Source organism: Neolamprologus brichardi, chromosome 23 (assembly GCF_056152115.1).
Source record: "Neolamprologus brichardi isolate AB-2024 chromosome 23, ASM5615211v1, whole genome shotgun sequence".
Taxonomy (NCBI): Eukaryota; Metazoa; Chordata; class Actinopteri; order Cichliformes; family Cichlidae; genus Neolamprologus; species Neolamprologus brichardi.
Window position 1 is genome coordinate 10,207,466 of NC_142125.1, and position 17,523 is coordinate 10,224,988.

The 17,523-nt window shown below is 46.8% G+C and overlaps 2 protein-coding genes across 3 annotated transcripts; both read left to right on the forward strand.

Annotated features, from left to right (window-relative positions):
- Nucleotides 1-1,645: 1,645 nt before the first annotated feature.
- nwd1 (NACHT and WD repeat domain containing 1) lies at nucleotides 1,646-13,112 on the forward strand. The gene is made up of 19 exons (XM_087836429.1): nucleotides 1,646-1,806; nucleotides 3,162-3,247; nucleotides 4,648-4,764; nucleotides 5,022-5,376; nucleotides 5,471-6,770; nucleotides 6,981-7,184; nucleotides 7,308-7,461; nucleotides 7,901-8,018; nucleotides 8,143-8,307; nucleotides 8,381-8,578; nucleotides 8,667-8,789; nucleotides 9,821-10,020; nucleotides 10,103-10,369; nucleotides 10,874-10,964; nucleotides 11,036-11,184; nucleotides 11,332-11,605; nucleotides 11,715-12,271; nucleotides 12,376-12,481; nucleotides 12,736-13,112. The coding sequence occupies exons 1-19, from the start codon at nucleotides 1,674-1,676 to the stop codon at nucleotides 13,044-13,046; spliced, it is 4,908 nt and encodes a 1,635-aa protein (XP_087692555.1). The 5' UTR covers nucleotides 1,646-1,673; the 3' UTR covers nucleotides 13,047-13,112.
- A 1,001-nt stretch (nucleotides 13,113-14,113) lies between these two features.
- Nucleotides 14,114-16,845, forward strand: pdzk1ip1 (PDZK1 interacting protein 1). 2 transcript variants are annotated; one of them, XM_035907627.2, is made up of 5 exons: nucleotides 14,114-14,260; nucleotides 15,311-15,437; nucleotides 15,524-15,601; nucleotides 15,720-15,779; nucleotides 16,280-16,845. In XM_035907627.2, the coding sequence occupies exons 1-5, from the start codon at nucleotides 14,194-14,196 to the stop codon at nucleotides 16,347-16,349; spliced, it is 402 nt and encodes a 133-aa protein (XP_035763520.1). In that variant the 5' UTR covers nucleotides 14,114-14,193; the 3' UTR covers nucleotides 16,350-16,845. The 2 variants fall into 2 exon arrangements, with proteins under 2 accessions (XP_035763520.1, XP_006790358.1); XM_006790295.3 differs by having other exon boundaries at nucleotides 15,527-15,601.
- The last annotated feature ends 678 nt before the right edge of the window (nucleotides 16,846-17,523 follow it).

Sequence of the window (17,523 nt, forward strand, 5' to 3'; positions counted from 1 at the left end):
CTGCCAGACTGCTCACATCAACACTTTAATGTTTGGGTTTTACATGAAACACTGAAAAAGCTCTGAAACGTGGTTTCCATCGTTTTTACAGCAATGTGCATATAAATCAGATTTTGACCTGCTGGGCTGGTTGATGCTTCATGCAGCAGTGCCAAAGAACCACTTAAACAGCCAACAGGTGAAGGAAGTGAAGCCATAGAGACTGATCGTGAGGTACTCATCACTTTGCACACGTTTAGGTTTGAAGGTAGTTGGCAGTAAAAGTAAAAAACGACAGCTCAGGCTCATGCCGCTCTGCGACCGTCCACCTTTGTTTTTCTCGTTATCATTGTTCTTCTGGCACGTAATTAGCGTGAGCTGCAGCTGTGAGCGGCGGCCCCTGAGGGCCCCGGCTTAGTAAACACAGGTGAGCTCACTTTAACGCCTGAGCAGGTGAGCCAATCTCGGTGGGAGCAGAGCCCACAGAGAGGAACATTATGGGATTCTTGGAAATCCTCTCAGTTCTTTAATAGCTTTAATTTTTACATGAAAACATCGATTCCACGTCAACACAGCCTGAAACTAACAATGAGTTTAATATCCAGCTGATGACAAACTGAATTCATGCAATCCACAAATAAACATTTCCTTACAGATTCAAAGAGCAGGTCGTCTGTGAATCACAAGGTTGGCGGGTCAATCCCTGGGTGCCCCAGTCTGTATGCCAAATACAAGCGAGACACTGACCCTGAGCAGCTGTCCGATGCATTCATCAGACTGTTAGATATAAAGTGTTTGCATGAACTGATGTGAATGAGGCATGTCGTATGAAGCGCCGAGTCCATCTATCAAAGCAAATATTTATTTTCTGTGAAACCTTTCAGCCAGTTTGACTTTGACCAGTCATATTTATTTATTTTTCTTTTTATATTTTATTTTTAAAACTAGTTAAAATGAGTTGTACGACTGAAGCTGGACCCCTGCCCAGCTGCGCTTTCATATTACAGGAACTATAGAGTACTTACAAAAACATCAGACAACATCCAGATGGCGTGAGTAACTCTGAATCTCTCTCCATCATGGCCTTGTTAGTTGATGGGACACATCAGAACACTGGGTGAGCGTGAAGATGCAAGAGAGTTTATCTCAAAACAAACCTGCAGACTGAGGCAGGTTTTCATGCTGTTTACTTGATGTTGGTATTTGTACACTTGAGAGCAAATTAATGTCAGGCACTAAAATGACCTCACTGATGCTACTGTCAGCCCCCCCTCGGGCATTTCAATCTGGTCACAGTTTTACACCAGACGTCCTTCCCGATGCGACCCCAGGGAAATGCACGTCTTGTCGTCCTTTCTCCAACGCCTCCTGTTGGAGTTTGTCAGGAGGTTAAATGACCGCATGCTCCTGTTAGCAAGATCAACTGTGATTTTATTAGAATGATCTGCAGTAAACATCATTATGAACTCTGAGTCAGAGCAGAAGAGCAGTAAGGGTGTTTTGTTTGGCAGCTCTTCCAGTTTAACATGAGCGCAGCAACACTGACGCCACTCTGTGGGCACACCTGCAGCTCAGGTGGGAGGATGGTTGTCCTGGAGGAAGCTCTCTGAGGGAACAAACAGGCTGGAGCGCAGCCGAGGAGCCTCAGATGCCAGGAGAAGAAGGAGAGGAGGACGACCGGTTCCAGGCTGTGGATGATGGCACAGAGTCCGACAGAAGGAAGAGGAGGAGAAATCGGCCCGCAAGACGTGCTGAGAGGATGGACAGACGGCGCTCAGAGGACGAAGAGCAACATAATCCGAGTGTTCATCAGCTCCACGTTCACAGGTCAGATTACCTCTGTGGGCTCAGAGCAAACCTACGCATGCTGCTCAGCACCAGTTTGAAGCTCAAACATGAAATCCCATCAAAGCTGGAACTGGTTTAACGATGAAGAGCTCTGCAGCTGCTCTTCATCGTTAAACCAGAACGATGAACAGCTGCAGAACTTTCACAGATCTATTTTTCTCCAGCTCCATCAGTCTGGATCTGATTCTGCAGCACTTTTCAAACATAACTGACTTTAACTGATAACTGTTCTCCAGAAATACAGGTCAAAGGCTACAGAGTTATTCTGCTGGGTCAGATGCTGCTGAAGCTGAAATAATGAGACAAACTGAGGAGCCTCAGACTGACCTGAAAACTTCTTTTCTGCTTCTGTAATGAGCTGATGTCATCATATCATGTCTTTATAGGATGAATACGATTATTCTGATCATGCAGAGTTAATCTGATCAAGTGGGAAAAAAAGAAGCATGGAGCTGAGCAGAAAGGTGCTTTAACCATTTCATACACTGGCGATGGAGCATTTCCTGTGCTTGTTTTTTGGTAGTAAAAAGGCTGAAATGCCTTTGAAGTGTCCACGTAATGCCCACAGAATTTGAACAAATATACAGTGGGTACGGAAAGTATTCAGACACCCTTAAATTTTCCGCTCTTTGTTATAATGCAGCCATGTGCTAAAATGATTTAAGCTCATTTTTTCTCATTAATGTGCACACTGCTCCTGATATTGGCAGAAATACACAGAATTGTTGACATTTTTGCAGATTTATTAAAAAAGAAAAACTGAAATATCACATTGCACATTCATGTTAACAAACATGTAAACATTTATCCACTCTCTCTCTCTGTCACTCTTGGGGAGGCACTTCAAGTCCCTGAAACGAGGAACCAAAGCTATGTAAAAGCACGCGTTCAAAACGAATCCACTTGGCAATTGTGTCAGTCAAAATTTTCAAGGTAGACTTACTGAGCCTCTGATGCTCCGAGAGTGGTTTGTCGCAAGCTGGGTGATGCATTAGCCAAAGTCCTAGCAGCATCCCCGACTAACGTATGCCCCCTCACAACCGGATCTGGGTTGTGACGGGACCTAAATACCAGGGGGTCTGAATACTTTCTGTACCCACTGTAGATGGTAAGTCGTTAGATTGCGTTTGACCTTGTTGTGTAAAGACTGCTGAGAGTTGGTGTGATACAGACTTTATTTTTGGTCAGGGAGCAGTTTCTTCTGGCTCAAACTGCATGGTTTCAGCCAGAGAGCGCTCAAACCATGCAGGCTTGTATTTTCAGATATCTCACAAAATCATTGATTGTGCTCCGAGCGTCTCGTGTGATTGACAGTTTCTCTGATCTGTGGTCAGATATGAGCAGCGAGAGGAAGGCTCTGCTGGAGAAAGCTTACCCAGAAGTCCGGTCCTTCTGCTGCGGGCTCGGCCTGGTGTTCGAGGTCAGTTCAAACCTGTTGTGCTCATCAAACCTCATGTGAAACTGTAATTCATGAGGGTTTGACCATTTCTACTCCTTTCCTGTTTTATTTTGAAATCAAGTCTCCTAATGTGCGTGTGTTTTCCCCCAGTTTTCTGCCCACTTTGTTCCTCCTCTTTCACCTGCTGGACCGGTTTGTTACCTTCATGTTTTCTTTCCTTTTTCACTTAGATTTGATCATCTTTGTGTTCACGTCTCTTTTTTCAGCCTATATGGCATGTTTTCTCCATGATTTGGTCTCCTACCTGCTGATGAAACACCTCCAAGGTGCACAGGTCTGGAGACTCCGCCTCTTTTCCACTGACCAAGGCAGAAATGATCAACATTAATGACCTGTATCCATGTGAAACAGACTGGTGCCAAAAAACTGCTGGGGTCAAAGAACCACTGACATCAGCAGTATTTTAGTAGCTATGGCAACAAAGTCTCAGTGATTGGCAGGAGCAGATTTTCCTCACACAGGAAATGCCAGCTTTTCTGCCAGTGTTACCAAACTGGGACAGTTAATGTGACTCAGGGTCAGTTATGTGAAAGCTGCTGAGGTGTTAGTTACACATAAGGTGCCCTTTGGTGGGCTGACATGAAGCACCAGGTAATATGAGGGAGTAGAGGCCGTGAGGGTTCCTGCTATGAAGGAGCATAATAAAACTTAAACAGCTAACACTGTCACTACCTTTGTTAAACCAGTCTAGTCCAGTGTTCAGAGGTCAAAAATTACCAATCAACCAAAAACTTCAAAACGAAATTTTTATTTGAAATCGAGTTCAATAAACGTTATCATAAAACGTCCAACCTAGTCTTTAGTATGAAATCAGAAATTTGCAGCTCCTTTATTTAAATTATTACAAACCCTACTCGACAGTCACAAAGGCTCCACCGTGGAAGCGGCAGCAAACAAGGACCACTCCAAGTTAACCACCAACACTGTTTATCAGGATTTTTAGCCTGAAATTAGGCAGGAAAGGATCATCTATACATGAAGACTTATTCAAACAGATTAAAATTAATAGCTTAACTGGCCCGGTCTGTTGGTAGGAACCCTCCTTGCTGCATGTGGCAACCGTCCCATCAAACCTGATGAGGTGAAACAAATACCTCAGTCCAAAGTGGACCCTCACCTCCCATCACACTATTTTAAGCTGTGAGCTCTAAACTGGGACAGTTCACTTCCTGGTTGGTGCGTCACAATACCAAAACAACCAAAACACACCCCATGAATAACGAATGACCCATGAGCAGGTGCGGGGCTTCAGGGCTCCACATTTAACCCACTGACCACGCATCTCCCCCCTGAACTGCTGTGAGCTGTCTGAGTGGAGGTTTATACCTGCTTAGTGTTGAATGAGGTCACTTCCTCTTCAGGTTGTGGATCTACGCTGGGGGATCCGAAACGTCCCGTCAGGAGACCACGAGGCCTGTGAGGTCTTCCTGGAGGAGATCCAGCGCTGCGAGCAGATGTCAGCTGGTCCAACGTTCATTGTGAGTGCTTTGTCCTCTTCGTCACCGGGTCAAAGGTTAAGGTTAGACTGCAGCCACAAATGAGCACTATGTTTATTTTTATTAAGATTTTATGTGTGTTTGGTGGAATTGAAATGTCTCTATTTCATTCTTGACTTTTTTAGTTTATGTGTGGATTGTAAGTACACATAGAGCTGAAGCTGAGGCCACAGTTCTTTTGGATCTGAATTATGCGCTCATTCTTCTTCTCTTTATTTTCCTGTTTCTTGGCTCTGAAGGCTCTGCTGGGGAACCGGTACGGCCACCGAGCTCTTCCTCGCCTCATTCCAGAGAAACTCTTTGACGCTCTTCTGTCCAAACTCTCCAAAAACCCAGAAGGCATTAAGACACTCAACCAGTGGTTTAAAAAAGACAGCAATGCTGTCCCACCCACCTATGTCCTTCAGCCAATCATAGCTCACTTCCCTCATTACATTGACCTTCGGCCTGAGAGCGGGAAGCAGCACGACAAAGATGTCCTGTCATGGCGCCTAGCAGAGACTCGGCTACTGCGACTACTTCGATCTGCAGCCACTGACGCCGAGGACACCGGTGAGATCACAGCCGAGGAGAAACAACGGTTCTATACATCAGGTGAAAGCTCGCGGACACCATGCAGAGCTCGCCACTCAGGTCGCCCTCTGTTGTTTCTGTTTTCTCAGTGTTTTCTGGTTCTTCTTGCCCACAGTCACAGAGCGGGAGTTTGAGCGTGGCTTGTGGCAGAATGACTATGAATCATCTGCTCTGCTCTTCGTTCGTGAGATTCCCCGTCAGAGGTCCAGGGAGGGGCCCAAACGTTTTGCCAAGTTCATGGATGTGACCGGCGACGGCCTGCTGGATGCCGAAGCTCAGGGACTCCTCGCCGGGCTGAAGACACGGCTCTTTGTCAAGTCACAGAAGATCCTCAACCTGCACTCTGTGGAGCTGAGCAGAGGAAGCATAAATCCGAAGTGCAAGGAGCATGCTCAGTACCTGGACAGCGTCTGCGAGCAGTTTGTCTCACAGATGAAGGCTCGGATTGGCGCAGCGATGGATTCACTGGGCCGGAGGAAGATGTGGGGAACCACCGAGGAAGAGGAGAAGATGGACGTGTTGGTGGTCACGGAGGCGAGGCGCCACATTGCCATCAGCGCTGAGCTTTGCAGAGGTTTCCATGGCAGGGAGGGGCTGCTGGGGAAGCTGTGCCTCGCCATGTGGGAGTCCAGTAATGTCCGCCACAGGCCGTTGGTGGTTTATGGTGGCGCCGGGATGGGGAAGACGGCGGTGCTGTGCAAACTGGCCCAGGAGATGCGTGGTGTACTGGAGGCCAGGGCAGTGGTGGTGATCAGGCTGCTCGCAGCTTGCCACCCTCAAAAACCCGACATTGACCACGTCCTCCACAGCATCTGCACACAGGTGTGCTTGGCTTGTGGTCTGGCTCCGCCCTCACCGCTGACGGTCTCCACTCACTTGGAGCTGCTGCGATTCTTCTGGGATGTTCTTGAGCAGGTTTCCCAGCAGGGCGGTGCTCTGGTCATCGTCCTGGACTCTGTGGAGCAGCTTGCAGACCAACATCACGCTCACAAGCTCCGCTGGTTGCCTGTTGACCTCCCGCCCAACGTCCATGTAGTTGTCTCCATGGAAACCAACAGCGAGGCATTTGCTAACATGCGGTTTAAGTTGGAGTCTCTGGGAAGCTTCTTTGAGGCAGAGAGTTTGTCTTGCGAGGAAAGTGAACGCATCATAGAGTCAGACCTGCAAGCGTCTCAGCGGACGCTGACGTGCGAGCAGAGTAGCGCTGTGCTGCAAACTGTTGAGTCATCTGGCTGCCCACTCCACCTCAAACTCATCCTGTCTGTCGCCAAACGCTGGACGTCCTTCACGCCACTGACAGAGCTGCGTCTGGGTACCAGCACTCAGGAAATGATGTCACACCTCTTCCTTATGCTGGAGGAAAAACACGGGAAGGAGCTGGTGGGCGGGGCTTTGGGATACATCACTCTAGCAAGGTGAGGATATGGTCACCCCTTTCTGACGAACGTCAGATCACCACATAAGATCGCCACTGTTTCAGTTTGGATTTATCCATCGATTAATACTGATAACATGATTGATTGATCACAAAAAGGTGATCAGTGTTTCTAAAAGTCTGAACTCAGAAAGCCAGAAAACAACCAAAACACACAAAAATCTCATCATCTGATCACTTGACTCCACAGGGAGGGTCTGCTGGAGGCTGAGTTGCGTGATGTCATGTCCCTGGATGATGATGTCATCAGTGAGGTGTACCGGTACTCCCTTCCTCCGATTCCCTCACTGATCCGGCTGCCGCCCCTCCTGTGGGCGCGGCTAAGGCGGGACCTTGAGGACCACCTGGAGGAGCGCTGGACTGACGGAGTCGCCACCATCGCCTTCAACAACAAGTAAGAAAATCTGAGAAATGATTGATCAGAGCAGACAAATAAATCATAAATTAAAAAAAACAAAACAACTAAATCTACATCTGACAACCAGCTGAAATTGAAGTGAAAACTGTTTGTGTTTAGGCGTCTGTCCGAGGCAGTCTCAGCACGTTATCTGAAGCCAGAGCGGCGGGGGCGGAGTTTGAGGATCCTGGCAGAGTACTTCCTGGGTCGGTGGTCAGGGAAACTGAGGCCAGCGTCTCTGCCGGGTCTCTCACTGCTGCTGTCTGACAGAAAGGTACATAATCAGGGTTCAAGTGCAGTTAGTTGTTTTGTGAGGTTATTTAATTTAAAAAAGGATAGTGTACTCATGAATATAAGGAAATTAGTGTGTCAATACATCTTCCTTCAAACTGATGCATTCTCATAATCTCTTAATTAAGGACTTTATGAGAATGCAAAAACACATAGGAGCGAGTTTGCAGTTTGTGAAAGCTGCCATATCAGATAGGGTTCATGATCCAAGATTTATGAGTCATTGGTAAGTTTGAAACAATACACTCAGGTAAAGTCTGATGTCAATTATTTCCAGGTTCAATCACCCCCACCCCTGAGTTCCCCAGGTCAAAGGTCTCAGAGATAAAAATATAAATGTGTGATCTGACCAAGCCTAAATAATCTGTGGAAATAGTTTTTTGCGTCCATGGTGCATTTTGATTGATCCTATGCTGTCACAGGTCCCGCCCCAGCCGCTGTGGTTTGCTCCAGGATTGGCTAACATCAGGAAGCTGCAGGAGCTGCCCTACCACCTGCTGCACAGTGGTCTGTGGGAGGAGCTTCGACAGGAAGTTATTAGTAAGACACAACACAGGGGGAAAGGGGCATGTGGGCCCCGCTCACTCCCACTATTCTCAGCTGAGACCAAACTAAAACGTGTCAGTGTTTCAACTACACCTGGTTTACCTCTGTGTGTTTGCAGGCTGTGCTGAGTGGCTGTTCATTAAGAGCCGGCTGTGTGGTGTCTCCTCTGTGATCCATGACCTGGACCAGTGCTCCAAGTACATGGACTGCACAGAGACTGGACTGATACGAGATGCTCTGGTCCTGATCAAACCCAGCTTATGCTTCCTGGAGGGACACATGGGTCAGTTAGATGTGTTCACTGGCTCACAGTCACATGTCATGTTAAAGTTTTACAGTCTTCTCTCTTGCCGCAGAAGTGTCTTTGTTTTACTCCGAGCTGTTGGCCCGACTGTCCTCGCTCAACTCCGCCTTCCCCACTGTGATTGGGCGGCTGTGTAGCCAGTGCGAGGAGTGGTTACTGACGTATCCGGATCCAATTCTCATCCCAAGGAGCAGCTTCCTGCAGCAGCCAGGGGGGGCGCTGCAGCACACGCTAAGTGTGCTGCGGGGAGGTCAGATGACGCGTTTTTGGTTTAATTTGGTTTAATTCGGTTTTTGCTTTGACTCATTCAGCAGCCTGACTCGGTGACATTTTTTCAGGTGTTGTCTGCATGGACATCAGCATGGTGACGAAGCTCCTAGTTGCGGGGTCAGATGACGGCGTGGTGGAGGTTTGGAGCATGCTTGACAAGCAGCTTGTCCACACCTTGCTGGGACACACAGGTGAGTCTGGCCCAGAACACACAGCTGACTGAACGATAGAACACAGGGTGTCTTCCTCCTGCTCCACATTTGTACAGCAGGATGAAGGTAACTGTTAAAGGCTTGTTTACTTACCGGTCTTAAACACAGACAGGTAACTCATGGGATCTGTTGCAGAGCCATATGAGCACTCAAATTTTTTTGTGCCAAACCCCCTTCAGCCGATAAAAGTCCAGGCTTCATCTGATTCATGCTCTTTAGTCTTAGGGCAGCAGTGACTCCCACAGAGACACAGCCTCTCCGGCGTGTCCTGGGCCTGCCCCATGAGACAGCTCACCTCATCCTGGTCAGTAACCCCCCCCCCCCCAACTCCCCAACCCCCCAACCCCCCAACTCCCCAACTGCCTCCTTTCAATGTGGGAGACCAGCGGCACTACAAGCTCAGACCAGTTTCAGAGGAAGCTAATATCCACCACATGCGTCCATGATCTTATTTTTTCAGTGGTTCTTATAACCATATATATCACTTCTCGACTCTGAGCACACAGGTTTGCTGATCCACCTGTCAATCTCCTGCTCCATCTCCCCTCGCTGTGAACCTCAGATACTTAAACTCCTGAGGCAGCTACTCACTTCAACCCGGAGTGGGTACTTGATCAATAAAAAAACAACAACATATAAACAAAACAAAAAAAACAGGAACTGACGCTGAATTTCAGAGGGATAAACGTCAGTTTTAAAGCATTAACAATCAGTTTTTGTCTTGTTTTCTCCGAAAAATAAGTGAGTTTTCTTCCACGTCATCTGGCTCTAAACCCCACCTGTCGGATCTGTCTACAGTCCGACTTGCTCTGTAGTAAGGAACCACATGGGTGATGCAAATAAAGACAGTCATACCAAGCAAACCTCTGTAGAAAACCATTTCCAGGGATGAATTGGTTAGCAAACACTGAGCATGTAGAAACCAGAAAAGGGCTGCTGGGTCTTCTTTAAGCTCTGCCCAGGCTCCAGATGAACACAGGTGATAATTATGCTTTCTGTATGTTTTATAGCTTCAATCTTGGCTGTCAAGGTGATCGGCAGCCCCGCCCACTGCCTCTCATTGGCTGCTGACGGCTCACTGAGGAGGTGGAGCCTGATGTATGGCCAGCAGCTCTTCTGCATCGAGGAGGCAGTGCCTATAGACTCCACCCCTTCATCGGTGCACCTCCACTTATCTGAGCAGCTGCTCTTCGTTTACACCAGGACACAGGTACCGCCTCCGCGCCTAGCTTCGTTCACGCACTGCCGAATGTCTCTCATCACTTCTCATCCCGTTTCTGCTCTTGCTTCAGGTGAAGGTGTGGCAGCTGGATGGGGCGGAGCTCCACCTGAGCAGCAGCGACGATGAGGTGTGGTTGGTTCTCGGGGTTCTGGGAGAATCGGTGGTCTATCTGTCCAACTCCGGTCGGGTCAGGATCTCGCACCCAGTTTACGGGACTCAGTTAACGGTGAAAACTCCGCAGGAAAACTCAGTGATGCACCGGACTGTCGTAACCACGTTGATGCTCCCCAAACGTGAGAAAGTGTTTGTTGTATATAAAGGAGGATTCCTCCACCAGGTGTGTGTCTCTCTCTCTCTCTCTCTCTCACACACACACACACACACACCTGAAATAATTGAAGTGATTGAATCTTTGTTAGAATATATTTAGATATATCAGTTAAAATAACTAAATACAAAATTAAATGAAATAATTATAATAGTATTAAATTAAAACATTAAAAATCAAGATTAATGATCAATAATTATACGATTTTAAGGTTTTTAAAGGTTTAAAAATGTGTGCCTATAAATATGTGACTATATTAATACATTTCTGAAAATGCAATTAAACAAGCCACAATAATTATAGTTATCCAATAAAATACATAATACAAAAAGAAAATGTAAATTTATTATATCACAATTAAAAAGGTTATGTTGTACAGCTCAGGTAAATGTGGCGTAAGAATTTAAAATATTTTGAGTGGCGCTCTCAGGTCTGCAGCTGAATTCCCTCTGAAAAGCTTTTTTTTCCTTTTACTTTCCACAATGACGACGATGATGCCGTTTTATCGTGCAGATTTCCAGGACAGGCAAACAGACTGTTGGCGAGTTTCCTCTGCTTCCTTCCTTCTTCTCAGTCACTGAAGATGAAAAAACCCTGTTAGCAGGTAGGCCTGAGCGCTGAGCGCTGTGCTTCGGACCTGCACAGAAGCATCCTGACTCTTTGTGTCGTCCGCAGCCAGCGAGTGCACTCTGAGCCTCTTCAGCATCCTTGGCGACTCTCTGGACCGATTCCTTGACCTCCACCACGACGATGACATTTTATCCGCCTGTGTCTCCTCAGACGGCAGGCGGCTCGTGTCTGGAGCTGCAGACCAACTTGTACGAGTAAGAAACCAGCAGGAAGCACAATCCGATTCACTCAGTTCAAAACACTGAAGACATTAGGCATTTTATAAAGATGACTGAAGCCACAGAGTGTCTCTCTGTGATTACAGCTCATTTTATTCTGAAAGGACTGTTATTCTCTCACAGGTGTGGTCGGTGACCACGGGGGCGCTGTTGGACTCTCTGTGTGGGGCAGACGCCCCTGTCACCTGTGTGCTTCTCTTTAATGACTTTGTGGTTTCGGCCTCGACGGCCACCTCTTCTATCCTGCTGTGGAACCTGAAGTACGACGCCAGCACCAAACCTGCCACCCGCATTCCTGCAGACTCCGCCCACATTGCCCTCACCAAAGACGGCAATCAGGTTTTCTATGTCCACCAGCAGAGCCACACTGAGGTCATGAGCTGGAACAGCCACACAGGTCAGAGGTGAAAGGTGGCGGCAACTTACAGAACATTAGAAAACATTAGAATAAACATTAGAATGATTGATGCCACGCCCCCTGAGGTCTATGCTGGTTCCCCCTGCAGGTTCTGTGTGCGAGCGTTTGCCCGTCTCCTCCGAGGTGTCCTGTCTGGAGTTGGCTCAGAACAAACGTCTCCTTTTCTGCGGCCTGACGAGTGGCACCGTCCTCATCTACCCGTTAGCCCTGCCTCAGGAGACGCTTTGCATTCCCCCCCCGGAGAGCCTGTGCAGGGTCCTCTGTCTCACCGCCGGCACCAAGGAGAAGCACTTGGCGGTGGCCTACGAGGACTCGGTGTGCCTGTTCGAGATCACTTCCAGGGACAACTTCCCCACGGTGGAGGGGCCTCTGAAGAAGTTTGCACTGCCCCTTCTTCATGCCCCGCTGTCCGCCATGGCCCTGCTTCCCGACCGCAGGCTGCTGTACGGCACGAGCTGTGGGGAGGTGAAGCTGCTGGACTTCGGCAGGGGTGGCGACGTCTCCGACCTGGAGCCTCACCGCAGCGGAGTGACCTGTGTGACGGTCAGTAACCGGGGGGCTCATGCTCTGGTGGGCTCCGAGGACACTGTGCAGAGGCTGTGGGCCCTGAACCCGCTGGCCCTGGACCACACCATGGAGTACAAGGTGAGAGGTCAAAGGAACGCTCTGCGAGTATGAGCATGGATGACTTGTGCTGATGTCACTGTCGGGTCTTTGGTCTGTCTCTTCTTCTGCTGTCTCATTTTTAGGGCTTTCTCTTTGAGGGCGTCCTCTCTGCTGCGTTCTCTGAAACCGACCGCTTCGTCTTCACCGGGTCTCAGGACCGAACCATCAAAGTCTGGGACGTTGCATCAGGTATGCATGTTTGTGTTCGGCTGCAGAGTTAGATTTTAGGGCCAAAAAAGGCAAAAATCTGGGATACAGACAAGCACTGAAGTGTGCACCAGCAGTTATGCACCTGGACCACTCCCAGGTCTGAGCCGTCCTGGTTGCAACTCTCTAGAGTTCAGTCAGATGCAAACAAAAGATTCTCCAACAGTTTGGCCTTTGGGATTTTATAAACAGTTCCATCATTCCGACCACTGAGCTTTATTCATTTCTCCCGTCAGGAAACCTGCTCTTCGTTCAGTACGTCTACTCCCCCGTTGTCCGAATGGTGACCTTCAGGGACGGCTTTGTGGCCATAACGCTGCAGGGCGCCATCATCAGAGAGCTGTTTCGGTGTCCAGACCACATCGGGCCCGACTACAACCCTGTGAGGAGTTTCAGGGCCCAGTACCGGGTCACCTCTAGGGAGAAGGACCGGGAAGGACCGCAGACCTCCGTATCCAACCTGCAGGACTTTAACCCCACCCAGTTAAACCTGAACCTCGTGGGCATGTTCAAAGCCAAACCCTCCTCTGCATGTGTCATGCTGTAGGACAGCAGGGCCCAAGTCACGGCTCCCGGACCTTCACTGGCCGTTCAAGGAGGGAAAAAAATGTTATTTACCGATATTTGATCATTATATTTAATAAACATGTAATCAGTATAGCACACGCTTGTTCTCCTGTGAATTACTACAAACATTCAGTTTCTCTGAAGCTGATTATAGTGTTGAAAACACAGTGAGTGAATCCTTTCTTTACACATTACTCAGCTCACACGTGTCTTAGATTTAAAAGCTTCATGTTTTTGTGATGCTGAGCCGTCTGCAGCAGGACTGACAGTTTCATATAAAAATTAAACTTTTCTGAAGGATTTTCATTTAAAATATGCAAATATTGATTATTTGGTAATTCTGTTTGGTTCTTTTTGTGCTTTCATCGTTTTAACTGCTTGTACAGTTTCCTCGTAAGAGACCAGAAACTTCCTGCTTCTAAGGAATCCAAATCAGACACAAGCACTGTCATCATTATTTTCTTGGTACACAAAGCTGTAAACTAATGCATACAGAAAAAATATCTTTACTGCTCTTTTTTTTAAATTCCACAGTAGAGCAGCTGTGCATGAGTCACAATTCAAAATAATCCTTGTTTATCTGATACAGGCCGCTCCCATCACTTTAGGGTCCTCCTTTCTAGAAGTCCACTTTCTACCGATTGGTTAACTTCTGGAAGCCTGCCGAGGGGCCTTGACTGGTGTGCTGTTTGTACTTTGACTGCTCAGTCAGCAGCAGGTTATGTGACTGTAAAAAAATGAATATTTCGAGCAGTTTGAAGTTTCTCAAGGTGATTTTTGCTTCATGAACTTGTAATAATGTTATTATGAGCGTGCTGTTTGGAGTAAGCAGTCATTGTGTTACTGTTTTAGAGGCTGAAATATGAACGAGTGGCTGTGAGTGAGACACTACGTTCCCTCGGGTCAAAGTTAAACTGCTGGTTTCTGTTTATTAATCACCTATGAATGAAGGCCGTGGATTGTTCCAGCATGACGTTGAAGACAGGTGATGGGCGAGCAGTAAAAGCTCGTCTGTGTTGAGGGTTAAACATTGACAGGCCTGCAGGGAGCTGCTGCTCCCAGAGCCTCGTCCTCACTCTGTCTTTAACTCGACTGCAGCAGCTCCAGTTTTCCTCACAGACTCAGCCATGGGGACGCTCTGCGCACTGACTTCCTGTTTACTGCTCGCCATCGGAACGGTGACTGCTCAGACAGGTACCAACCTTCTCTAAAAATGTTTTGTCAGAAAACTGAAGAATTCCCGTTTGCTGTCGGGAATGTCTCGTTTTCCCTGAAACATTCTCAGTTCATCAGTGATTCACATTAGAAGCTTTCCTGATTGGTCGCATGTTGAGCAGAAACTCTGGTTTGTTGTGGACCTGCACGTCTATTTAGCTATTATCAGCTTAATTTTAGTGAGTTTAAAAGGAAATGTTGATGAAGATAAAGATAAGGATGCAGCTTTTATGGTTATAAAATGAATTCTCACACCGTAAACTCAAAGGTCTGATGTTTTATTAATATCGTGTGTGTGTTTGTCACTGTGCTTCATTCAAAGCTTTAAATTAATCTCCAATCTACCCTGATCGAAATATCACCCAACATCACAAAGGCGATTTTCGAATGTACTGCTAATATCATGTTTAAAAACTGATAACAAACAAGGAAACAACCAAGGACACAAACTAGGAAACAAACAAGTACATATCAGCTGTTAATGACTGTAAGGGTCAAGCTATAAAAGCTTAACAGTGTTAATTATCTGACAGCTTCACCAATCACACCATTAAATAATCACTTCACGTACCCCGAGTATACAAGCTCATCGGACACTTTATTAGGTACGCCTCATTAGTAGATTCAACAAGCTGCTGGAAGCAATCCTCAGAGACTTTGGTACATGTTGATGTGACATCATCATGACATTGTTGCACAGCTGCTGCATCCATGGTAAGAATCTCCCGTTTCACCAAATCCCAAAGGTGCTCTGTTGGACTGAGATCTGTGCCTGTGGAAAAAATGACAGGTTTATTTACACTTCTGACAAATCTACTAAAAGTCTGGCTTAAATAACGTTTCGTGGATTTAAAAAGTGCTTTTAATTCACTGTAATGACAGTGAAGCTGAACCAGTTTGAAAAAGTGAGGATTGTAGGCGAAGGTTTAGCTCGCGTCTGGAAGTCGACGTGATATTTTCTGTGCTGGAAAACCATCAGAGCTTCATCTTTTCTCTGACCTTTGACCCCTCTGTGTGTTTGCTTTGCAGAGCCCACTAACACCAACGAGCGGGCACTGCCTCAGTGGCTGACCGGCATCATTGCCGTCTGCGGCTTCCTGTTCCTCGCCTTCGTCGTCATCCTGGCGAAGAAGGCGTGGTGTGAAAACCCCAGCAGGTCAGTTGGCCAAATACCGCCGAAGAACCGTTTGAATGTTTCACTGCAGAAACGTTACATTCTGTGATTTTTCTGTGTCTGCGCAGCAGGACAAGCATTGAAGATGTGAGAGAACGTGACATTGTCAGCAGCAACCTGTATGACATGCGCCTCAGCTCCATCAGGTAGGAACAAGACAGGAAACGCTGAAGATGCTTCTGTAACACCAAAGATCCTTGAGACATAAAAATCTGATTGTGATCACGACCGTTTATTCTACTTCTCGTTTTTGTTCTGCACCAGGAGGAAGAGCACTGAGTCAGGGAACAAAAACACCTACGAGACTAATCTGGACGCCTTCAGGTAGAAACACAAAAACCTCCATCAAAACGACCTGAGGGCCAAAGCTTCTTCCCTTAAACACACTCAGTGCTCAAACACAGCCACACAGTCACAGAGCGTCAGAGTCGCCATCAGCGCCCTCTGTGGTTAACTTCAACACAAAAACCAGAAACACACGCCTCCAGTACACTTCCAGCACGCCTCCACTCGCCTCCACTCACCCTCACTCACCTCCAGCTCCTGTGATGCCTTCACAGTGCTGTATACCACAGCCTGCCAAGTCCTCACTCCTCACTTATTGCCGTGGTCAGAAAGATGAAAATAAAAAGTCGCATGGTGAAGGCACAAATCGTTCTTCCAAATTGAGGTACATTACTATCAAATATGAGTAACTGAGTAAAAACAATAGTTCCCAGCTCAGGTATCCTAACGCTGGAGTCCAACCACATTCACAGCTACTGCTAATGAACTCTGAGAAGCTTTAGATGCACTCTTCACTGAATCTGTTGTTTGTCCATCAGGAGCAAAGATGCACCAAACGCCTTCAACAACCTGGCAGCCGACATCAATGGCAAGACAACCCCCATGTGACTGCCCTGCAGAGAGTCTATTGGCTGTCTCAACATGGAGTCTGGAGAGACACGAAATTCTTTTCGTGCAAATTGTAATTTTTTGATTTGTTGTACGCGTGTGTGTTTTAAGGTGTGAGGAGTTCACCAGAGCACTTACTGTATGATTGGCTTGATTTTTCCTCCTGATTGTGAATAATTGAATGTGTGGAATTAATATCAATGATCTGTACTCAGAGTAACGCATCAGCTGCTGTGTTTGTTAAAGCTTCATCGACTGTGCTGACTCTGTGCTCATTAATAAGTTATGTTTTCTAACAAACTGCTGTGTCGGGTCTCTGATTAATCATTCAACACCACAGTAAACACTGAAGAGACTAACAACAGCAGAATCCGGCTTTTGGGGGTGGGGGGTTGAATGGAGTTAATAAAAGTCACCTGCAGTTCCTCTAATGTCCAGCAGAGGCAGCAGTGAGTCAGTCACCATATTAAAACGTCACAGCAGAAATAAAGATTTGTACAGCCTGATGCTGAGGGTGTGGTGTTTTCTTTAATGACACTGAGGATTCCTGTAAAAATGTTGTGTATTGTGTTGTGTTCAAACAAATACTTCCATATTTTTGCTGGTAATATCCGTGATCTAATTTAATTTTGTCACTACTTGGAACTCATGACCATAGATAAGATTATGAAGATAGATCGACTGGTAAATTGATGCTTCCCAGCTCAGCTCTCTCCTCACCACAGCAGACTGTTACCTCACTGGTAACAGACTGGTGGTCAGTCCTTAAGTGATGGGACTATGGCCCAACTGCCATGTGCCACCACATTTGGGCCTGGCCAGGTCCAATGTGGACCAGGCACCTGATCCCCAGTTACTGAAAGTGGCTTTGAAAACTAAACAATTCAAAAACCAAAAGGTAAACTAAAATGAGCAAAACCAGCCTGAAATAAAATGAATTGTACTGAGTAGACTCAGTAACAAATGGCTAGTGAACAGCTAATGAACAACTAGTGAACCGCTAGTGAACAGCTAATGAAAAACTAGTACATTGTACATACTAGTACAAACCTCATTCGGTTTCAAACTTCTGGTTGGTCTCTGGGTCATTACCAATATTTCAGCTCCATGAAATAAATCTTGACTGCTTACCTGCCAGCAGTAAAAAAAAACAAAACAAAAAACAACCCTTTCT